Source organism: Glossina fuscipes, unplaced genomic scaffold (genome assembly GCF_014805625.2).
Source record: "Glossina fuscipes isolate IAEA_lab_2018 unplaced genomic scaffold, Yale_Gfus_2 61, whole genome shotgun sequence".
Taxonomy (NCBI): domain Eukaryota; kingdom Metazoa; phylum Arthropoda; class Insecta; order Diptera; family Glossinidae; genus Glossina; species Glossina fuscipes.
Window position 1 is genome coordinate 2171903 of NW_023998433.1, and position 24907 is coordinate 2196809.

Genomic DNA, 24907 nt, shown 5'->3' on the forward strand with positions numbered 1-24907 from the left:
TTAGGTTGAATGCGCCCAAAAGGGACAAATAAAATTATGAATAGAGAAATGGATCAAAACAGTTACTTCTGGGACGTGGCGAACTATTGGAGGCTGCCGTGAATTTTTTTTGAAATCTGCATCGAAATCGAACGTGTAAGCAACCAGCAAATTGTTGCTTGCGATGCAAATCTTTTCGATGGCTTCCATGTCAACATACCGCAAGTAAAGATCATATAGTGTTAAATGAAGTGAATGCGGCGACTAATCGATGCTTAAAATGCTATTTCAGATTAAGATATCCGTTGCAAGAGCGACTTTTTCGGTGCAGTTATGGTACGTCAGTCAATTTGTGCCCACCATAGTGTAAACGACATAAAATTGAAAAGCCCAATGTTTGATCAAAATCTGTGATGAATTGATTTTGTAGTTTCTTTTTTTTTTGGAAGAAGATTTGACCTGATTTCTGATTTATCATTAATTTAGATTATCTAGCATATTATTTATCGTTGACGTCTTGATGACCATTCTTCACTTATTCATTCTGCTACGACATAATCTTGGAACTTTTCTTCGATATTTACTTTCGTTTCGTGTCAATGCAGCAAACACGCTGTCAATTGAAACGCTACAACTGGAATTCTACAGCCGCTTTTGTCATTCACATTTGATGGCACGGATAGTAAAGTATGTACTTGTTCCAATTCGAGTGTCGCTGGAATATGTCATTTTCAAAAAGTTCTATTTACTCTATAAGGCATCTTGTACATTGCACAGTTCTTCTGTTTATTTAGTTTTGACCAAAATAAATGAAATTGTTACTATTTGGAGGAAGTGAATGTTTGTGTATAAAATTGTTTATTTAATTTTGTGATTTTAAAAATTTCTTACGTTCACTCCGAACCAATAAAGATCGCGTTCACATATATGAATGATAACGAACATGACTAATTTACACATGCTAACACTGCTTAATATACAACACTTCATTGATTATGATATTAAAAAAAAAAGTTTAATAAATTCCTTGTCTTGATATTGAATACTACCTTTCTCTTATTTATAAATAGTGTCTTTTCGCTTATATTTTAATGCCGAAGAATGGCAGCTAGAATAAAACTTTTGTATGCATTCATTTTTTTCATATATAATATCCAATCATAGGCACTATAGCGATTTTGTGAAGCGTAATATCTAACTTCTTAAATAGTATTAGTTACTGAGCTGATATATCCATATTCCTATTATCCTTTATTTGAACAGTCTGTCTAAGCATCCGTCTATCTGTTATTGGAACTATAACGGCCGAAATGATTTATGCGCACAAATCAAACACTTGGAAATGAACAAAAATCGCACATAACGTCGTTAACAATGTCTAAAATCTCGAACGTCCAAGAAAAAACTTTGAATTTTTTTATCAATAGTCTAATATTACCTTCAACACAACATTAATTTTAAATAGTTATTAGTGTCATATTTAAAGGGATAGGATGAAAAATACTGGCGATTATCGCTAACGAGTAAGATGCAGATGAATGGGATGATCGACATCCAAGATTGACATCGCGCAGATGGACAAAATAATTTCTTTCTTTCTTGTTTGCTTTAATTCATACGCTTCCTTAATTTACATAGTTCAATTGAAATTTATATATAATTAAAAAAAATTGACTAAATATTCATGTTAATTCGCTTGTTTCGGACCTAAACATGTGTAAAACCTTTGTAATGCTTGTTCAATAAGCCATTTGATGGTCAGGAAGTAATTAACCGAGAAAAACAATAAATTGTTGCAACGTATGTATTTTAGATTGTATCTATCAATGTAAGCGTGTGCAATGAATTGTTCTAAGTAAATGGTATTAAAAAGTAAGTAAATTAAAAATTATTAATCACAAACATGCAAATTTCAAAAAGTTAAGAGAACGTGAATTACTTAATTAACAACATTTTTTGGTATAAATAAGTGGCCTGTTGCATCGAATGCTAGCAGTTGTTCTAAGTGTTTCAAAGTATAAATCAAGCAAAATGCGTTTCCTTATTAACACTTTTCTTTTAATAAGCATTTTTGGTTGGGCTTCAGCCGGATATTTATCCCATGGACATGCTACTAGCTATGCTTCAATGGTTAAGCATGAGGTGCCTGTTAAATATGAATGGGCCGATAAGCATGTTCACCATGTTCACCACGATCACCACGATTACAAGCCATATCATGTTGATGTCGAACATGATTACTATTCCCATCCAAAATATGAATTCGAATATGGAGTTAAGGATTTAAAGACCGGCGATATTAAAAAACAATGGGAAACACGTGATGGTGATTTAGTCAAAGGTATGTTAACAAAAATCTTTTAAAATTTGTTTTAAAAATTAATTTCTTTATTTTCCCCTTTTTCAGGCACTTACAGTTTGAAAGAAGCCGATGGTACCACTCGTGTGGTGGATTATAAAGCTGATAAGCATCATGGCTTCAACGCTGTGGTCAAGCAATTGGGTCATGTCGCACATTCGAAAGTTTACGAACATGCTGACGTTCCCGATTATCATTATGGACACGGTCATGCTGATAGTTATGCTCATGTTAAATATTTATGAACGAAAGATTATATCTCAGGATCAGAAAGTATTTAAGATGATCGAAAGCAAGCAGTTAAATGTGATATCTATAAAAGAACATAACATATAGCAAAAAAACAAAAAAATTTACAAACAGTGTAATAAAATATGAAAATAAAATAATCAATTAATCAAAATTATGTATATTCAACAAAGCATTTCGTTGCGTTTTAAACTAGTTTTTCATTTAAAGTCACTCATAAATCATAAAATATTTTTTTTTAATCCAAATCCTGGTCACTTATGCAAACTTGTCTTAATAGCACCCTGAAGGCTTGTCTGTTGTAAAAATAAATTCTATAAATAATAACAAAAAAAAAAAAAAAAAAAAAAAAATGCTTGCTTGGATACGCTGCAAATTGTGGAAACGCCTTCATAGATCAATTATATTAAAATTATTAATATATTTTCTAAATACTTGACGGGTGACTTACACTATTTCACAAAATTATAAAAATTTTCACACCCGTATCTCGAAAATGTCTGTTATCAAAATTTAAGAGTTTCAGGCTAAATTAAACCAAAACTGAAGGAATTACAAAACACTTGCAACGAACGACCACCTTGCACCCTTGTCTAAATATTCTAAGAATAAGAGAAGGATCGCTTTATAGGCGTGAAAATTTATCATTGAAATTGCAGGCATAAATAAATGCAGCAATGTATAATAAAAAGGCATTAAAATACAATCCGGCGCGATGAAGTATTTTCAAAATCGTTTCATACTTTTCGAACTTACTGTTGCTTCGCATAACTTTTGCCACTTACTTTTATTTAGATCAAATGATATATCTATACTATATTTTAATGAGTTTGGGAATAAAAAACGGCATCTCTCTTATCACGTTTAATGTTTAATATAAGCTCACTAAAGAAGGAAGGAAGAAAGGGAAGTAGTCTGCTAGATCGGCCTTTCCTTTTATAAAATATAGTTTACCGTCTCTGAAGTTAAGAAAAGAAACTGAGTGACTGATGTCAAGCTTAATACATACACGTGCCCATATTAGGCAAAATTTGTAGTAACTGATTTTTTGATTTTTGGTTTCACTAAAATCGTCTACAAGTTTCATGTAGAAGTGCCCTTTCAACAAATGCGCAACTTACAATCAAAATCGAAACTGACATCGACAAACAAAAGCTCTGTGTCACAGATGTATCAAATAGAAAATCGAAACATTCTTGTATGTATAGATCTAATGTAACGTCTTTTAACTAGATCTGTCATTTGAAATTTTTCATGCAAAAGACCCATCGTTTCTTGAATATTTTGAAAATAAATATCGACCAGGAGGTTGGCTTCAATTTTGGCTTACGCCAAATAAGACAGAAGTCACTCAAAATTTTTCAGTTACGCCAGTATTAGGTTCTAACAAACTACAAAGGTTTCGTTTGGCGCCGAATTTAAAATGAAATGATGCGTTAAAAGAAGCTGCTAATTTTGAATTGTTACTTTCGGCTTAGTACGCTTAACGGTGTTTAACAAATTAATATAATTAACATGTATTATTAATATGGCGAACGGGCACAATACAATATCGAAAAAAATATTGATACACAAAAGCACCGAGGTCACTTCGAAAGAAAAGTCGGTCAAATGGATATGCTAAATTCAATATAGGCGATATTATACACAATTATCTGTTTTAGCTGTTTTTAAACTGTTCTCATCACATCAAATTTGTATAAATTCTTTCGTTCTTTCGTTCGCTTAAGGGTATGCAGAGACAATAAATGTTAAATCAAGCTGTGCCAATATAAATACAAAAAAAATTCAGAATTGATTTTAAACGTTTTGATTTAAGTTAAAAAAATAATAATTTAAAAGTAAAACATACATTTCATGATAATTGCAGTTAAAACCTATAATACCAAAACGCAGCCGCACGTAGAAACATTGCGAGCAACTATGTAGTGTAAACCAGGTTTAATATATACAAATATACATCTATATATATATGCTTACATAAAACAAGTAGAAACACTATAGTCGGACAGGGCCGACTACTACATGCCCTATATGACTTCATCTAACACTTTACATTACTTTCGTGATAAAGTACCAAAAACTATACCCTATTTTCGTATAAAGATATGCTTTCTATTTGGGACTGCTTCCATATAAGGAGTGAGTTGACGTGGTTCAAGTTTAGCAAAACTTTTTTCGTCGTACAGCGTTAACAAATATTCCGTCGTGGCCGAATAGTTTATACCCGAAAAGAACTACATTTTTACGCTCTACAATATGTTCGTGCAGTTGATAATTTCTATTTAATTTATATATTTATAGGCGTGCGAGCGTTCTAGACGTAGTTTACATAATTTTCAAAATGTGTAGGCGATGTATTCATTTTCAGTAATTTGAAAATGAATTTAAAGAGTCAATGAATTTTCTGCCTGGATGCTGCAAACGTTTTGAAAAAATGAATATACTTCGACTCGTCGTTGTTGGGTATAAAAAGTTACTCAAGACTTTTAAATGAATACTTACTACATTAAATAATTTTTGAAAAAGGAAATAAATGAACGAGCTAAAATGTTTCATATCATAGCAGCTAATTGCAAAAACTTATTAAAAATTCATATTTTATTTGGGTAATGCGTAAATTAAAAATAGATGACGTAAAGTAAAATAATGGATTACGATTAAAATACTATTTTATTAAAATTTTTCGAAAGGTAATAAAGACTTCTTAGAAGAATTTGAGACTGGTTTATTTGCTTAGTTGAATGTAAAAATTCGATCATAAAAAGCAGTTAAAGAAGTTTAATTCATTTATCATATCCAATGAAAAATAGTCAAAATTATTTATTAGTGGCCGTGCAGGCAAAGGATAAAGACGAATAACTCAACGGTTGTGGGTTAAAATCTTAAGTGCGATAGAGTTTTCAATAAGCCGATAGATAGATAGCCTTAGGTGCTAGTGTTTTAAGCTTTCAGTTTTAGTAATTATTTATCTGGCTAAAATAATAATAGTAATGACAATGGATTCAATTGAATTAATAATTTTCTTTTTGCTTTAGTACTTTATAAGACAGAATATGTAGTTCTTGAATTCATTCAAAATTTCGAGATTTTTGTTGTTGTATATCTTGTATTCGGTTTTAGTTTAAAAAAGAAAAAATCCATATTTTGTATTATATATTGCTTTTGAACTTATAAGACATAAATTCTTGCAACTTTGTGCAAACGCATTACAGTTTAGCACATTTAAATAGTAAAAATTTACGCAACTAGCCTGCTTTGACATATGAAATGGAAAGTTGTGAGGACCAAAGTCGTTGCGCTCGTTTTGATCTCACACTTACTTCTTAAGTCTTAATACTTAATATTTAGCGCAGATTAAATTCGCAGATCCTAAGTTAGCAAGAAGAATTAGCTGGAAGCGAAGTTAGCTGGATACGGTTACGTTCATTTTCTCTTCTCTTTTCTTCTTCTTTTTCGAGAGTTTGGCTTATAATCTGTGTAACTTTAGAGTTGCTCCCTAAGATCATTGGGTATAAGAAAAATGCTTAAGAGACAAGTGGACACAAACATTTGGAGATATAATTTTACAGCATCAGGATTTATAGTCATAAAGTTTATACTTTATAGGAGTATGTTAGAATTACCTTTTAAGAGAAAGACCTATGTAGTTAGGCATTGATATTTCGTTAAACCGTATGCGTTTAACTTGCGTTTAATCATTCAACATGTTAAATTACCAACAAAACTACCAGGTATGAGTTATAACATAGAATAACCCAGAGTCTCTTCATTACTTAACGGAACCTAATGTCTTTGACGAAGAAGGAATCGGACCAAAGTACAGCATCAAAGCCCTAGGAAAAAGCCCGCGAACTATCACTATATATTTTTGTTGACATGTTGCGAATTATAAGGCATACAAATTTTACAAATTCACAATGGCACCCACCAAATAGACAGTTGGGAAAACGAATTTTGGGTTAAAATAAGACGGACGGTCGTAAAAGTATATAAAGGACGTAGAAAAAAAAGTGAATTCCTTCCCTAGTTTTTATTTTTTCCATAATTATATCATTTGTGCCATTTGAGCTGTCTACGGCCGCTACTTGGAGCTTATCATCTTATCCTAGTCAAGAAATTTATTGGGATTTAGAGCGTTGCATATTTTCTTTTTAATTTTGTGTCTTTTTACTGAGATATTTCAATAGGGACTAAGATAAAAAAAAACTCTTGTGGAATAAGAGTTATACTCTTGAGGAAAGATTACTCTCACCAAATAAGTCTTTTGAGAGGAGTGCTCGGCTTTCCCAGTATTCTTATCTATTCTTTCTAGAGGTACTCACATACCGTACGACAGACTACCACATCATTCTTCAATTGCGCTTACCCGCCACTTATCCACCATTGTAGATATTTTCACTTTTAAGTCGAACTTACACAAATACTGCTCTCTGCTTTCCTCCTTGAGCATCTATAATATAATCCCTTTTGATCACGCCTAAATGGTCGTGCCTAAATATGTAGAGTACATCCCCTGAGTGGTTGGTCAAAAAAGAATGAAAAAAAAAAAAAAATGTGAAAACCAAATTTTGTAAGGTATATACTATGTTCAATGGTTCTCGACATAAGCTGCAGTCAGCCAGCAGTCCAACTACCTGGAAGATATTCATTTACTTCAATGAGTAGAAAATTGCCTCACAGCGTAGGGGATCGCCTAACCATAGAAATTGAAATGATATATTTTTCCTTTTCAACATGTTGATATTGTTGTAGTATGAGTTTGGCTTTAACGGGTATTTGAACTTGTTGCTATTGTTAATAAACGTGGCGTATGCAGACAATATCGTGTTTATAGATAATGCTATTTTTCGATGGATCCGACATATTCATTTAGAAGATCATATCTGCTACTGAATGGATTTGGGATGAAATTTGAATTGACGTGTTTCAAATTCAACATAGGTAATTTTCTTGCCAATTTTAATGTTATGAAATAATTAGTCCTATTTCACATACAAATTTACTATTCTAAATTTTCTATGAAAAGTGACCTTTTGTAGCGAGATATATGAAGAGTGATAACTTATTTAGCCACTTTATTGAGTTCGACTCCCGTCGATTTATGTTTTAGACCCATTCCCACTTAAGGTTTGTTTTAACTTTGGATCGTGATTATTGAATGGTCAGCTATGTCTTATTATAGGCCTTTAATTTATTTACTTGTTTTATGTATTTTGTGTTTAATTTTTTATTTTGTTTAGAATTTTTGTAAAATTTTGCAACAAAATTCTATATCACACAGCTACGCTGCTAGAGATCATTATTTACAATTTATTGCCATAACTGTCCCATTGATGTTGACCTTTTTCATGACCATGTACATCATAATGTTCGTGATGTTCGGCATGATCGGCGTGATCGGCCTGCCCAATGTGTTTGACCACAGCGTTGAAACCATGATGCTTGTCCGATGTATACTCAACTAAACGTGTTCTACCATCGGGTTCTATCAGGGAATAGACTCCTAAAAATTTGAAGTTAATTATAATATTAATAGCCCGCAATGTGATAGAAAACAAAAATCGTACCTTTAACCTTATCACCATCACGAGACTCCCACTGATTTTTTACGTCACCGGTCTTCGTATCCTTCACACCGTAATCAAATTGGTATTTAGGGTGGCTATGATAGTCGTAAACCTCTTCACCATGCTCCTGGTTTTCATGGTGAAACTCATGATGTTCATTCTTTTCGTCTTCATGTTTGGATACTTCGGCATAACTGCTGGCAGATTCATGCAAATATCCTGCCATAGCCAAACCACAAATGGTTACTAAAAGGAAAGCGCAACTTAAAAAACGCATTGTATATCTTCTAAACAAGTGATGTTTTAAAACTTACTTTTTTTCTATTCCGACAGAATATTTATACTAAATTTTAGACATCAAAAGATAGCAACAACAACAAATAAATGAAAAAATCACGAAATAATAAACGAAATAATATACGAATATAAAATAAAATTATAACTAATTAAGTGAAGGTGGTTTCATGATTCAAATTTTCAGCTGTTTTTTAAGGTTATACTATAGTTCGTACCGTTTCATATCATACACAATTTTAACTTTTTGACTCTTTCCTCTCAGACAATTGAAAATCATTCCATGTTAATTAATAACATAAAAATTTTTATTAGTATCTCTCTAAGTTAGTTTTTAATCTGATTACTAAGTATGCTAAGTTTCGATTTGCGAAATTTTTTGTATAAATAGGATGAAGAAATGCGAAAATGTTATCAGTTTGTTTTGTTTCATTATCTATCAACATGCGTTTCTTAGCCACTTGTACAGTTTTGGTAGCCATTTTTGGTCTTTCCTTGGCAGGATTATTACACGAGGGCCATGTCAGCAGCTATAAAACTGTTACTAAACATGTTGAGCCGGTTAAACATGAAGAGAAAGGACATGATAACTATGAATGGGATCATAAGGGTTATGAATTCGCCCATAAAGATTATAATCACGGACATGAGGAATTGGCTCACGCCGTCGTTTTGGAGCATCACGGTGATTTCGCTAGTGGGCACCATCAAGAACATAATGATGATAGTCACGGTCATGGGGATGAATCTCACGATTATTACAGTCATCCTAAATACGATTTTGATTACGGCGTTAAAGATACCAAAACTGGTGATATTAAAAATCAATGGGAATCACGTAATGGTGATGATGTTAAAGGTAAAAATAAAAAAAATTATGTTACTATGCTAAGGGTGAAAAAATGAATTCTTGCTTTTTTAGGTTATTATTCGTTAGTCGAACCCGATGGCTCTACACGCATTGTTGAATATTCCTCAGACAAACATCACGGTTTCAACGCTGTAGTTAAGCACATTGGCCATTCTAAACATCCCGAAAGCCATGCCGAACAAGACAATCATCACGGCAAAGACAACCGTCACGATAGTCATCACGATAGTCATCATGATAGTCATTACGACAATTACCACAAAACTCATTATTATCATCATGGTCATGATGATAAGCATTGGTAAAAATTCAATATATTGGACTATGTTGTGGCTAATTCAGAATTTGTAAATTTACCCAAAATATTTTATTAGAATTTCAATAAAGTTTCGCTTGCTTTCACAAAAAATTCAAATATGAATGTAAAATGAGTGATAGATAGAATTATACAAAAGAGTATCCAAAACTTGAGAAAGCTATGCATATATCTTAGGATACTACTAAATTCTGCGTATCCACTTGCAAGATTTAAATTATTTGTCAGCTAAACTCAATTTGGGGAACTCAATTAAATTTAAATCCTGTTTATACCTTTTATGATATATCAGTAAAGAGGTGAGTTCTATTTGCAGTTATAGCGATGGCATTCAAAGTAAATACATTTTTATATACCAAGGGATATTGCACTCTTTTTGTAGCTACTGCGATGCAAATCTCTTTTAAATAATTTTTTCTTACGGCTTATATATTAATCATTACGGCAAGGATTGGAAAGCCATTTGCTAAGGTCACGATATTAATTATTGTATATTGTTTGGTTTCTTTTTTTTAAAATCTTTTCACCCTATTCCAGTATTGTTGTATACAGACGAATATGCAGACATATGGATACGATTGCGTGAACGTAAGCCAGTAATATAATATATTAACGTCACCACCACGGCGAATGCGTATGATGTTTACATAATGTTAACTTTTAAACAAAATGTATCACAATTTCATAACATTCTGAACGTTTTTGGGGCTGCTTTAGTTACGCTGCTTTTGTTTTTGTAAAACAATGTAAAACAAATTTGAATTTCGTGTGCAGCGTCATTAAAACAATTATTATCAAAGTTCTGGATCTTTCACTATACGTTGATGTTTTTCAATCAAAGAAAGAAGATTTCTTCAACAAGAAATGAAGTAAAAAGCTGATAATTGTACTCTAAATTCTTGGTACAGTTTTCTGTGTTTATCCGGTATGTTTATCTGTTTAATCTAATCTTTGCAATTATTTCCAGAAGAATATTCTGGTTAGAAATTAAGATTATTTATGTAAAATTTCCATTGATTGTGTTTCGTATTCAGACTTCGAATATAAAAAGTAAGCATATTGTGTGAAAGGAAGATATATTTTTATATTACATTTTAGCTATACTCTGCTAATCTGATTTTGATTGATTAAAAGGCAAAGAATAGATAGGAAAACATTTAAGCGATCTGCTGTGTAAGATTTTAATTCGAAAGAGTACAACGTCAGATGTAAGTTGCTTAATTTTTGTATACCTTAAGTTTCGCTTTTAAACGAATCTACTTTTCGTTTTATTTTTATCTTTCAAAAAACATTAATAATAAAATCAATAGAGCAAATAGTCACTACATCTAACAAGAAAAAATAAAAAAAAAATTCTATAAATAAAGCTAAACCTAAAGCTAAACCTAAACTTGACGGGCAGTTTCAAATATGTTGATTTATTTTTGTTGCATTCTTACAACAACAACAAGAACATAGTTGTGGATTGAAAATTCTTTTCAAGTGTAGGTATTTTCTGTAAAAATCAATTATTTAAACTAAAAAAGCAAATAAATTTTGCATTAAAGTCAACAAAATTGCAATGACCTTCACTGTTAAATAAAATATATGTAGGTATGTATGTGTGTACAAAATAACTTAATTAATAAAATTTAATGCATAAGTAAAACAAAACAATCTAAAACGAATGTTAGTATAAAATGGATTAATTTTGAAATAAAATGTAAAAACAAGGCAAGAAGAAAAGCAAACAAAAGAAAAAAACAAAAAAAACAAAACTACAAAAAAGCTAATAAAGAGATACGCAGCGAATATAATTGTTCGCTCGCGTAAATACATAATCAATTAATTAGTCAACTATGACTGTTATTGTTGTTGTTATTATAATGTTGGTAACATGCACATGCAATCGTATTATTCATTAATAATAACAATAATATTTTGATGTAAAATGATTTTTTACATAATTAATTTATTTATTAATTGTAAAGAATTCCTTTAAGAAATCGATTAGCAAACAAAATGGGTAGATAGACTTGCGACCGGAAAATGCAAAGAAATCGATATTATATTTTTCGATATAAATAAAGCTGAAAATCAGAAAATGTATAACAGTTCATCGTTAATAATCATTTAATTTGCTTTTCATTAATACCTTAATCAAACTAATAAAAACAAACGTAAACGAAAATATGGTTGTGTTAAAAATTGCCACGGTTTTTTTGGCCATTTGCAGCCTGGCTTCTGCAGGATACTTGCACGGGGGCGCTCATAGTTATTCAGTGTTAACTAAACATGATTTGCCTTTCCATTATGCTGGTGGTTACGGAACTGACCATGGCGTTGGCTACAGCGGTGGCTATGGCGTTGGCTACCACGGTGGCTATATTGGAGGCTACGGTGGAGCTCTTTACCATAGGGGTGGTGGTAGTGGCGGTGGTTATGAACATTTGGACTATTATAGTTATCCTCAGTATAAATATGGTTATGGCGTGAAGGATCTACATACCGGTGATGTTAAGAATCAGTGGGAATTGCGTGATGGCGATCTGGTTAAAGGTATAGATTTTGTTTATTACTTAAACTTGCATTGCATACAAGTTTTTAAACATTCTGTGTTTACAGGGAGCTATTCCCTTAAAGAAGCCGACGGGACTACTCGTGTTGTAGACTATACCGCAGATAAGCACAGCGGGTTTAACGCAGTAGTTAAACAAGTGGGCCATGCTGTGCACCCTCACGTCTATGGTTATGCTGGCGGTTATGGTTATGCTGGTGGCTTGAATAATGGCCATAGTTACGGTTACGGTGGCTATGACGCTGGCCATGGTGGTTACGGTTACGGTTATTAAGCTTTTCGAAGAATTTCAATTTTATCTATTGTATCCTCCAAGGCCAAATATTTTTTTTTTCCGAATTTTCGAATTCGTGATGATCACTAAATTATACTGTTTTTATTTAATGAACATTTTTTAATTATTATTATTATTAGTTTATGAAAATACAGGTGAAAATAATTCTGAGATGCATATTTTTATATATTTTAGCTAGAGAAGGATGAGCAGAAAAAACAATTTGTTCTCCTCCTGAAATTCATACAAACATTCTCCATCAGTGTGAATTCATTTAAGTGCCTTCGTTTGTCTGACTGATTGCAAAATTGTCTTAGTGTCAGATTAAACCAAAAAATCATAATTAAGAAAAATTGAAGATATATTTTCCTTCTTTTCAAACTATATAATGTTAATACATTGCCTGTATTAGTCATCACGCTTAATTTTCAACTTTCTCTCTCAATCTCACGCTTGAAAATCGCCTAAATCGGTTCAAAAGTTGATAAAAGAAATCATTTATACATAAAACAGAATCGCTTGGTCTTGCATTAGCTATGAGATGTTATATTATCAAGGCTTGAAGGCTGTTCAAAAATGGTATAAATTGCTACTCTTGACAATTCTACATAACAATGAAACGTTCGATTCCTTAAGGAAAGATTAAAAAAGTGTTTTTTGTGAGGCTTTTTTTTTAGGCGTAAAAATAAAACTTCAAGAGACCTTAGGCATTTTATTCTTTCATTTCTAAATACAACATACTATTTGCTTTTGTTTTTCTTTCTTTATATTTTACCACCATATACTTACCGCTGTAAGATGGGGGTATACTCATTATGTTTTTCTTTCCAAATACCTATAAAATCCAAAAGGAAGCTTCAGAGATCCTAAAAAGTATATATATTCTGGATGACCGTGAAATTCGGAGTTGATTTAGCCATGTCCGTCTGTGTGTCCGTCGTGTTCGTCAGTGTTTTCGGCACATTCGTTGGTCGCAAAAATGAAGATATCCACTTAAAATATAGTAGAAACATTGGAACTTTCTGGACGCAAGTTAATATTGAAAATGGGCCAAATTGGTGAGAGCATAAGGGCGCACTGGAGCGTAAACCGAAGGCAATCCAGTTTTTTTTTAACAATAATTCTTGATTTTTGTTTGTTACTTCAAAATTATTGAAGTTAGAAAGTTGAAATTTTCCATATTTGCTTTGCGAGACACCTTACTCGCTAGGTCTAAAAATGGAACCAATCGGCGGCGTCCACACAAAGTTACGAATAATTAAATGTAATTTTTTTCAAATTTTTGATGTTTATGATGGTAATTTATCATAAAGCAAATCAGACAAAGCGTTTAAAACTACTTTGTACACTACTCAAATGAAGATATGTTATCTGCCTAAAAATGGGTTAATTTTAAAATGAATATGGTACACACCGCGATCAATTTTTCCTTAATAATATCACCGATATGGGTATCAAATAAACGAACTTGGAGATTAAAATGCGAAAAGCATAATGGTGGGTATGCGAGATTCGGCCCTCGCCGAATTAACTTTCTTACATATTAATTTTGAAGTTTTTATAGAGATTTCATTTCTAAAGGCATCACGTGATAAATGAATTAAAACAGTTTTACTGTCTTACATTTTCTTTATATGTTGTTTACATTCTTATAAGTACGATTACAAAGCGAACTGATCAATTTGATATTGTGAAATAACTTCAAATGTTTTATGATCAAAAATTTATCATATACGATTGTGCCCAAAAAATAAGACGAATTTAACTTTTTTCTTTTTTAAATCTATTTATTATTCCAAATCTATACTGTTGCCTTGACAGTACTTAAACTCAAATAATATTGGCCTGGCAAAAGCAATTGATGGTGCACAACGCCATGATCGAATCGAGAAAAATTGTCAAGGTCACCTTGATTTTTGAATTACTTTGGCATGGTTTTTTCAGTCTTGGGTCGGTTCTTCACAGGTCGTATGAGTAGATCCAAGTTTCATCTCCTGTAATAATGCATTTCGTGGCCAAGAAATCATCTCCTCACACAAATTGCAAAAATCCGAATAAATATTTTATTCGGCGCACTAAACCAACGACATATATGATGGAAGGTTTGACACAGATTTCTGTCACAGCGCTATCAACGTAGAAAGAATATATTTCTGATATTTAACTTGAACATTGGCATTACTTTTTGGTCACAGTATTATAGTAGATATGGAAGAAATGTGCTTACAGCAAGATTGCGCCCTGGAGCCCACTATCAATAAAACTTTGTATTCATTATCACAAAAATGTAATATCTAATATAAGTTGATTGTGCCATCTAGATCATGCGACTTGATATTGATCTGTTCTGCGTTTTTTTCGGAATTATTGTTAAAATAATAAACCAAAAATAGTCGAAAGAAAAGGTACTGATTGCAAACTTACGAACGTTTTCCAACAATTATGGTAGCCATTTTTTGAAAGTTTTGTCAAAACAGTGATAGTTTTTATTAAACATAACCTGCACATTAAAGAGAAAACATTTTAATAATAAAAAAAAAATTTACAAGTTTTCATAGAATTAGAAGAAATGTACATTATTGAAAGTCTAGATTTTATATAGTATTGGGTGATGTTGAAAAGTCTCCGTGGTTTTTCGCGCGATTTCGAGCTTCGGTTTGTACCTTGCTCTTTTCAAATGGTTCCGTACTGTCGTATAGTTGATATTTAGTGCTTCCGCTATTTCCTCACAGCCTGCGTGTCGGTCGTGTTCCGCCAGTTGTAATATTTCATAGATTTTATCAGTGAATGCGAGGTGTATCTTTTACAACGAAATTTCCGGAACGGAATCGAGCAAACCAATCCTGGGTCCTTCATCCATCCACAGCATTCTCACCGTACACTTCACAAACTATTTTTTTGCAGCATTTTTATTTTTATTATACTAAAAAAGCATTACAAAGCAGTGCATTTCTTCATATATTTCAGTCATTTTCAAATCAATATAACACACATCTACACGAGCAAAGAATTAGAAAATTATCTGCACCAAAAATGTAAGTTAAAATGCCGCCTTTCAAGCACAAGTTTGGTTAAGACAAACAAGTGAGTGCTGCTCGATCTATAGCCATCAACACCATCCCGCGGAGAAAATAGTGGAGAATTTTCAATATGACGTAATATTTATTTTAATCAATTTGTTAACTTTTGAGATGACTTTTAAGAATTTGTGAAAGGACAAATTTTAAATTAGGAAAATATAAAAATGCGAAGAAATTTCTGATTTTGTTGATAAAGTTCTATTCGTTGGGTCTCTAAATCAAAAATTTAATGAATTGCATGGCTACGATGATTATAATGATGATGATGATGCTTATGGTGATCCTTGGAGTGGTGTGACTTTAGATCTTCAACTTTGTCATGAGTAGCATGACCGACATGCTTAACGATAGCTTGAAAACCATTATGCTTATCAGCGCTATATTCTACAACGCGTGTAGTACCATCGGCCTCTGTAAAGGAGTAGTGACCTATAATTGAAATTAAATTTAATTTTTGCCGCATTAGGAAAGAAAATCAAAACGCTAACTCACCCTTTACTTTATCACCGTCACGTTCTTCCCAATGTTTTTTATTATCACCGCTTTTTAAATCCTTAACGCTGTAATCAAATTCATATTTTGGATGACTATAAGAATCGTGATCGTGATCGTGATCTTCGATATGATGACTGGCATGATGTTTTTCATATCCTTTAAAATCATATTTCGATAAGGAGGCATGACCGGTGTAATGCCCGTAAACCGAAACTACCAAAGCTGAACCGAAAACGGTTACTAAAAATATGCTGCTGGCTAACAATTGCATTTTGTTGTTACTAAGTTTTGCTTTTGCTTTGCTTTTTTTGTTAACGGTTTTCTTTTCGGTATTGCTTTGAACGCTATGCAAAAACTGATATCTCGTTTCAACAAAGACAAGTTATTTATACCTAATTTTTTATAGAGTAATTAATTGTAAACACTATTTATACGCAAACTTATGTGAAGGTTTATGAAATTTAATTACGATGGCTTACTTTCCAATTTTTTTACGCCATGGTATGGTATCTAGTGGTTGAAAAGTAGAAGGCATTTAGTGTTCTGCAAAGATTGGATTTATTTGCTTATTCATGAGTTACACGTCATTGAGATTTTTTTCGCTATTTCGTATATTTAAATCCTTAAGAGATTATGTTGTTCTTTAATTTATTCCAGTGCTATAGAATTTTTGTCTTACAAATGTTTAACTTTAATAATATTATCAGAGTGAGCAAGATTATCCAAATCGTGACCATAAACGAAAGTCTTCGCGTAGACTATGGGATGAGAAGCAACGCCAACTTTTTTCACCACAGCATTGAAACCATTATGATCATCAGCCGTGTACTCTACTACACGTGTAGTGCCATCAGATTCTTTTAGAGAATAACTACCTGACGAATGCAAATTAATACAATAAAGAAATTTTTTTGTTGGCTATTTCCCATCATCACCTTTAACTACATCACCATTGCGTGTTTCCCATTGATTTTTGATATCGCCCGTCTTCAAATCTTTTACACCATAATCAAATTCATATTTCGGATAGGCGTAATAGTCGACAATACGTGAATCAACTGGAGTATGCGCTAACACTTTTATGGGTAATCTTTGCTTATTAAGAGAGGTATGGCTAATTGCTAGACCCGCAAAAAAAGCGCAAATCGTTAACAGAACTGCACTGTTAAGCATAAAGATCATGATTTTTTAAATTAAATTCAATTTTCGTTAAATTGCGTTTCTAAATTATTCAAAAAATATAACTGAGTTCTAGTTCGTGCAACAAAAGTGTTTTTATAGTATTTCGGACTCTTTGGAAAAGACTAAATGGAAGTATTTTAACATTGACTTAACATTCCAAGTCAAACTAAGGTTAACTTTGCAAAATTTTCAAAACTATTTATTATTTATTAAGTTTTAAAGTCTCTGAAGCGTAACAAACTAATTTGGCTTTTTTCTATAATTGTGAAGAATCCTTCAAACTCATGATGTTAAGTTATAACTACTACAAAATACTTTAGTTACTTATTTTTTTAAATTCTTGTTAGAAGATTGTTTAAGTGATTTTTTATTATTGTTTTTTTTTTCATTTTTTGTTTTTACAAAAAAATGAAAAAGTTAGAAGGCTTTGTTTACCTAATGACTAATCCTAGCTTTCCTGGATAAATAATAAAAAATTAAGATTTTCTGTAAACTAAGGGTGATTAATATTTGCACTGAAGTTCTGTCTAAATATCTGCTAGAAGTTGTACGTTATTGACGAAATTACCTTTTTTCAAAAATATGATAGATAGGAATCATTGTCTTTAGAAAAAACATTTATTTATTTCATATGGATTGGGGGCTCTTTGGAGCTTTGTTTTGTTCGGAACGATCCCCAGACAACTATCTGAGCCATACCGTGATGGAAGCACTCTTTTCTCCGAATGGAAAGTTGAAACCAGAAATAAAAAATGGTTTGGATTGTGTCTTTATGTAAAAGATAATTTTAAAAGAAAAAGAGTACTTCAATGATAATATTAAGCGCTATGTTAAGTTGAAGCGTTGCTTCAAAAGACGGTCAATCATGTAATTGTTCATGTATAATTACGAAATGTGTGTTTGCGGGGCACCTGGCGGTAATACTTAAACATTGTTTCTTATTTTGGAAATAACTTTAGCTTTTTAGCTATTTTCAACGCATTTTTCAGCCGACTCCAATCAATTCCAATCTCGATTGTCAGGTTTGGTTTAAGAATTTCAAGTTTCATGACTTCAAGAATGTTAAGAATGAATGAACGAAACAAGGGGCATATATGGGAAGGAGCGATTATATTGTTTTATAATATTTTATTATTTATTTATGTATTTTCTGTCCAGCCATATATTAAAATTAATAATGTCTTAACATTTAAAACATATTTTAATTTTAATCAATCATTTTTGTTCGTCCTCTAAACTTAATATATGTAGATATTAATTAAGCCTCAAAGACGTACAATAAGTGATTAAAGTGTCTAAGGTATTTGAAAACCTTTCAAATTATTTAATTAACTTGAATTTAAGCAAACGTTGGTCAAAAAACTTGTTTTTAATTAAGGTTAAGGTGTTGCAGTTATAAACATTATTTAAAAGAAATAAAAAAAATAAGCGAGTGTTGACTGAAGCTAATCTTAGACATTAGAAAAATTAAAAATGAAATGGGAGGGGGAAGTATGAAGCCACTTCGGGTCACTAAGTTTTCTGGTCATGATTAATCGACAGTATTTGTAAACAAATTCTCTCTTTATCTTTGAGAAGCACCGCCTGCTAAAGGCCCGTTGAAAATAAAGACATCCTTTGATGGATGTCTTTATAAAGTTGATATCGATTGTTTGAGGTGTGGTTGAATTTTTATTAACACGCATTACATTCCAGGAAAACTAGGATCTGTAGAGTGACGAATATGTTATATGACATGGGTTATATCACGTTAGGGGAACTCTTGAGTAGAGAGAAAGATCTGCATTCTTACTACTTTAGAAGTTATCTCCTCGACGGCGATTTTTATATTACTGAAAATAAGAGGACATTTTTTTTTTTTTTGGGATAGTTTTTGGTAAACAATTTGAATTATCAAAAAGTCGTTGCTGTATGTACAAAAATTACAAAGAAATATGTAAAAATTGGATACGTATTAACTTCCTTTTAAGTCGCCGACTCGATAATCGTGTAAATTGGGATCGGAATGGTTTTCAGCAATGTTAAGAAATGAAATTTGTGCGTAGTTCAAATAAAAAAGACTCAAGTCTAAAAGTGAAATTTAGGTACCCGATTTTAATAGAAAATTTTATTAAAACGCGTTTTCATTTCTCTTGTTCACTTCTTTCGAAAGTTCGAAACTCATCTTTGGAGAATATTTCTTTACAAGTTTTATATAATAACATTAATAATAATTATAATAATAGTAATAATAATAAAAATAATTAAATTTGCAAAGCTAATGATTTCAAATTTTTCATTTATGGTTATATTAAGTAAGATGGGGTTTTCTCACTCAAAAATATACTCAAAACATATACTCAAAAGTGTATGTATTGCTTTTAACGCAATCATACCAGTGTGATTTGAAAATTTAAGCTTTTAATATAGTTATTTAAAATTTTAATATCTTTTTTGTATTTTAAGCCCAAACCTTTGTTGTAATTTATTTAATGCTAACTTGAAATTCAAGCTTTCCTTCCAGTTTTCAAATTAATGAATCAATGAAGCGAAGCCTAAAAGTATGTGAAGAAAGCTACTGTTTTAACATCACTGCTCCAAGAAATGGGAATAACATGTATAACGTTATATAGACGGATCAGTTTCTCTTTTAAACTTTAAGAATGAAAATGAATGATATTTTAATTACTTTAATTACTTTTTTTTAGCGATTTTGGTCAGAGAGTAATATTTGAGAAAACGAATTTCTTTTTAACAACTTCAAAAATTTCAATACTCATTAAGGAAAATGGCAATAAAAAAAAGAATACTTAAAAACTATTTGATATTGTGAAGAATTTTTATTATATATATTATATATATAATAATAATAAATATAATAAAACTTCTGCAATGCGACAAATGTTTGTAAAGTTGCTTTTCGAATAAATATTATTGATTCATAACATTTATAAGCTAATATTCTACTAATATTTATATTTGTCTCTCTGCACGCTTCCATTAAGAAAACGCCAACATTAACCTGAAGTAATAATTGCAAAAAAATAAGAAGAAAAAAGACGGTTTGACACCGATCCAAGACAAAACAAAACATAAGTAGGAAAGTTGTGAGCGATCTTTAACGAATTTTGGATACTCATCACTTGGTGTTAGTGGTTTTTGAGCGATATTTATTTGCACAAATAAACGGCGGATGCATTCGCTCAGTCTATGTAGTATATCGCATTGTATGCAAAAAAATTTTTTTTTTTTTGATATAATTTGCTTTAATTGTATGTAATTCATATTTAAAGTTGATTTTCGATTTTGGAAAAAAGATCATATTTTTGAGAAACTTAATGTCATAATGTTATAAAACTTTACGCGTAAAGGCTGTAAAATTTGAAAATTTTTAAAAAGGTCGTGAAGAGAAGAAAACGAGCAAAGCTTAGATAACACGAGCCGTATTTATGAATCGATTTGATAACGGCAAGAATATAATTACGACGAGTTATATTCTGTTTTTTTAGGAGGCAGTCAGACAGACATTGTTAGGCATTGTTAGCTCAATTTCACTATTGGCATATACTTTACGTCATCTATTGGACTAATGCGGTTGGTAAAAAAAAAAAAAAAAATTCACGATTCATTGACTGTATGCTACTGTATACGTGGTATTAAAATGCTGCGAGAAGACAATACTAATCGCTAAATTTAAAATTAGCCAAAAGTCTATTTCAGTTCTTGGCTGACTTGCGGGGCAATGAATTTAAATTTCTATACATAGAGTGTCTCTCTTTCTAATGAATGAATAATGGATAAGAAACCGAATAAAGTTAAAGAGATTGAATTTGAAAATAAAATTTAATTTAGTTTATGAACATGCCTTCTAATGCTTAAGAATCCATCCAATTTATAAATGAATTAAAAAAAATTTCTATTAATCATAACTCGATCAAGAGCAGCAGAATTGTACAGAGTTTTCAAATGTTTTATAAATGCGGTCAGTCGATCTTTTTTCATCTCTCCTCCTCTATTCTTAGCATATTTTAATCACAATTATTGAACTAAATATGATTTATGCGAAAATCAATAAATAACTTAGAGATATACGGTTTTTATTACTATCAAGCGTACATGAATTCACTTATCACCTCATAATATTCAATAATATCGATACTTCATGTTATCATTGTTGAGTCTGAATTCGAAGCGTTACGAGCGAAAGGACTAACATATAAAACTTATGTTGTACGCTTTGTTGTAGCTATATAATGAATAAAAAAACAATAGCGGCATAGAAAGTAAGAAGAAAAGAGGAGAACGTTCTTTTTGCTTTTTTTTCTGTTCTTTTTTTTGTCGATACAAATATTACAGTTTTTCTATGCTAAAAAAAAAGTAATTCTAAAAATAAAATTTATTGATTGGACGCATTGAAATAGCACTCAATGGAGCAATAGTTAAGATTTGTTACCACTTGAATAGAGACAAAATAGCATTTTTTCTCTAAGCTTTTAGTGGAATTTCAATTTTTAATAGCATATCTGCTGAAATTGTAAAACTTGATGTGACACATTGGCTATAGAGCACGAGGATATGTGAGGATTATGAGAGAAACAACATAAACTCTCGTAAAAGTCGTTCATGTTTGCCTATGTGAACGCATTTGCCCTACAAATGACAAACCAATATAAAATATGAAAAAAAAAAAAAAAAAAAAAAAAAATGGAAAAAAAAAGAAACGAAGTACTATGAGAAATTTATGTATGATATGAAAGTTTATGAATTTAAGTTTTTTTTTTTCTTTTTCCTTTTTAAACACGTAAAAGTAAACTTTATTTTAAATAAAAGAGAGACTTGGTTTAAGCTAGCTTTAAAAGGGAATTGTGCATTTTTTAACATATTTTCTTCTTAAGTGGCAAGCTGCAAGTGCGCAATCTTTCAGATTGCCTACTTAACAATAACATCCTTAAAAAAGTATTATATACTTTTGTGAACCGTTTGTACATAATACAAAAATGTGTGCATGTGTGTGCTTTAGCATTTCGCGAGAAATAGGAGATTTTAATTGAGTTATTTGGAGCGTATTAAATGAATCTTGAGAAATGTATAAAGCAAACGAAATGAATATAATGCCCTGGCAACACAAATACGCTTTACATACGTGTACAAAAATTTACATGTACGTTGTACATACATAAATACATATTTGTGCGGGTAAATGCAGATATGTTTACATACAAATGTAGAGACAAATATAACACGAGAATACTTATACAGCAATACAGCAGTAACAACAAAAAAAAAAAAGGACATCATTCACAATCCTTAGGGAATGAATGAAGAGAAAAAAGTGCCAAGCATATCTTTGCTGAGATGAGTGTACGTATGTGCCTTTATTAGTGTGTAGTTGGCTCTGTACATCAAAGCAGCCTCTACATAGCCACATATACGTATTTTCGCCTTTTCTTCTTTCTCTTTTTTGTAAAGAAACTCTATAAGATAATTGTGGCATATTACTGCCGTCATTCGATTTGCAAGTCAAGGGAATATTTAGCGTAGATTTATTTTATGAAACATAAACAAGTAAAAATTGCCTATTTTTAGGATTTACTTGTGTCGTGAATATATTTCTATTCGAAGCTGGAAGGACTTTAAACTAACTGACGTGAAGTAGACACATTGTGCTTAGGCCAAGTTTTTGTCTTGGTTCAAATAGTCCATATTCGCACTAATGGTATTTGCGTGATGCTCTGCAATGCAAAGTGTCCATTAAGCCGCCAAAGTGTCCAAAAAAAACCAACGGAGCTTTCAATAATTTTTGGCTCCAAGTAGGCAAAGGAGTTTTCAATGATTTAATGACCCTTGTTTTAGCTAAGAACAAACCGGAAAAGATATTAGGTGCTTGCTATTAAATAAAAAGTAAACTCTAAAATTCTCGTCACTTTTGACACATAATTCAAAAACTTTTTATGGATTAAAGAGCTAAGAATAAAAATTTTTATTGATTATAAAGTTTTCGCTTAAAGTAAAGTAAGTAAAGTAAATTCTTAGATTAAAAAGAAAAAGGCATTGAGCACTAGCAACACAGGCCATCGGTTCTATTTTAGAAAAAAACATTAGATATGAAGCCTAATAGTTTTAATAAAGTAATATATTGTATTGATATTCCGTTCTGTAGCTGATTTTAGGATGTCCATAGGATTAGTTCCTTCAAATGCAATACTTCTAGCAAAGGAAAAGTTAAGGTAGTCACAAACAACGTGTTTTATAGTGAGAATTATTCCGCAATTGAAGATTGGGGAAGAAGACTTCTTTAAGATCAATTATTGAGTTGCAATTGTATGGCCAAGGTGAGTTCTCGAAAATGTTTTGATCTTGAGTTTCTCAATATTTTTTGGATATAAAGTTGAAATTAATTGAGGATTAATAGAAGAGCCGTGCTGATGATGGTATTGTAGATTTCATTCCATGATTTTCTCTTTAATTTTTCTTCCAATGTATCTTTGTACATCTAACTCCTTCACGACATCATCCATAATTATGGGTGCAGCAGGAGCTTATCTCGCTGCTGGATTAGCTTGCTGATTTCCCAATAAACCGATATGACTTGATACCCAAAGCATTTTAATTTTATCGCCGGATGTTGTAATGATATTCCTTAATTTGCTGATGGTGCTCCGTCTCGAAGTCGAAGGATTCCGTACAGCTTTTAATACCGATAATTAATAATAATATCTTTATGAGGAAGGTTCGTAGCGTGAAGGGTAGCTCTGGGTTCGTGTGTGAAAGTTGAAGCACTTTCGTGAAATATGTGATTAAGAAGAACCTGTCCTGAAGTATGTACTATGGCACAAGTAGGTAGCAGACCGAAGGTTTTTAAGCCATCCATATATAAAAGGTTCAAACCGTTTTGGATTTACATTAAGAATAGTAATGCAAGTGATTTAATTTTAGTGGAGGACATTTTTTTGGAGTCAAATAAGTTAACTAAACCTACAGGAATATCTGATATTAACTTCCTAATTCAATAATTAAAGTCCGAATAGTTGTTTTAAAGTTATATAAAAAAAAAAATAAAAAAATATTGAAATCATTTTAAGGGTAAGATAAATTGGATAAGACTTTTTTATGAGAAATGTATTCCCAAAATGATCAGGTACTCAATGTTAAATTCTAATGAATTTCTTCTTTTTTTAAGTCATTATAACTGGAAAATGATTGCTTGGAATGCAATAATCAAACCGCCTTAGAGCAGTTTAAACAAAAAAAGAACTTTAAGAAGGAAAGCTTTCGAATATAAAAATATTTCTCTATACCTAAAATATTAAACTCCATATCTGGCATAGCCTAAAGTATCATTTTCTAATAATGGTATATGTTTCAGATTAATCAACATTTGGGGTAACTCGATGCAAGAACTCTGTAATTATTTGAATACATATATACTTCGGTTTTTGCTATACTCTCTCTCTCTCGGTCTCTCTCTCTTTCTAAACTCTAAATGTAAAGGTGGTGCTAGTGAAAGGTTTTATAAAATAGTAAGCGGACTAAAGAGTGCCAGAACTTATATAAGGCCATTTTGTTTTTTTTTTGTTTTGTAAACTAATAATATGAGGCGTTGTATGTTCTATATGTTGATATAATTCAAGGTCAATGAAAAGGATCGAAACCAATTTTTTTAATACACGAGCTCCTCTTTTAAAACGGAAAACAAAACGTA

At 31.4% G+C, this 24907-nt stretch overlaps 5 protein-coding genes across 5 annotated transcripts; 2 read left to right on the forward strand and 3 right to left on the reverse strand.

The window, feature by feature from the left end:
- The first annotated feature begins 2000 nt into the window (after window positions 1–2000).
- On the forward strand, window positions 2001–2655 carry LOC119637974 (larval cuticle protein A2B-like). The gene is made up of 2 exons (XM_038034460.1): window positions 2001–2320; window positions 2387–2655. Exons 1-2 carry the CDS (start codon window positions 2011–2013, stop codon window positions 2581–2583), a joined length of 507 nt encoding a protein of 168 aa, XP_037890388.1. The 5' UTR covers window positions 2001–2010; the 3' UTR covers window positions 2584–2655.
- A 5201-nt stretch (window positions 2656–7856) lies between these two features.
- Window positions 7857–8437, reverse strand: LOC119637954 (pupal cuticle protein Edg-84A-like). The gene is made up of 2 exons (XM_038034430.1): window positions 8158–8437; window positions 7857–8093 (listed from the first exon to the last, which is right to left on the reverse strand). Exons 1-2 carry the CDS (start codon window positions 8432–8434, stop codon window positions 7894–7896), a joined length of 477 nt encoding a protein of 158 aa, XP_037890358.1. The 5' UTR covers window positions 8435–8437; the 3' UTR covers window positions 7857–7893.
- Window positions 8438–8867: 430 nt separating this feature from the next.
- Window positions 8868–12481, forward strand: LOC119637903. The gene is made up of 4 exons (XM_038034345.1): window positions 8868–9310; window positions 9374–9623; window positions 11809–12176; window positions 12243–12481. Exons 1-4 carry the CDS (start codon window positions 8896–8898, stop codon window positions 12467–12469), a joined length of 1260 nt encoding a protein of 419 aa, XP_037890273.1. The 5' UTR covers window positions 8868–8895; the 3' UTR covers window positions 12470–12481.
- A 2476-nt stretch (window positions 12482–14957) lies between these two features.
- On the reverse strand, window positions 14958–16417 carry LOC119637876 (putative eggshell protein). The gene is made up of 2 exons (XM_038034271.1): window positions 16042–16417; window positions 14958–15978 (listed from the first exon to the last, which is right to left on the reverse strand). Exons 1-2 carry the CDS (start codon window positions 16313–16315, stop codon window positions 15776–15778), a joined length of 477 nt encoding a protein of 158 aa, XP_037890199.1. The 5' UTR covers window positions 16316–16417; the 3' UTR covers window positions 14958–15775.
- A 302-nt stretch (window positions 16418–16719) lies between these two features.
- On the reverse strand, window positions 16720–23723 carry LOC119637904 (cuticle protein 19-like). Its single transcript, XM_038034346.1, has 4 exons — window positions 23697–23723; window positions 23603–23627; window positions 16980–17087; window positions 16720–16919 (listed from the first exon to the last, which is right to left on the reverse strand). Exons 1-4 carry the CDS (start codon window positions 23721–23723, stop codon window positions 16720–16722), a joined length of 360 nt encoding a protein of 119 aa, XP_037890274.1.
- Between the last annotated feature and the right edge of the window lie 1184 nt (window positions 23724–24907).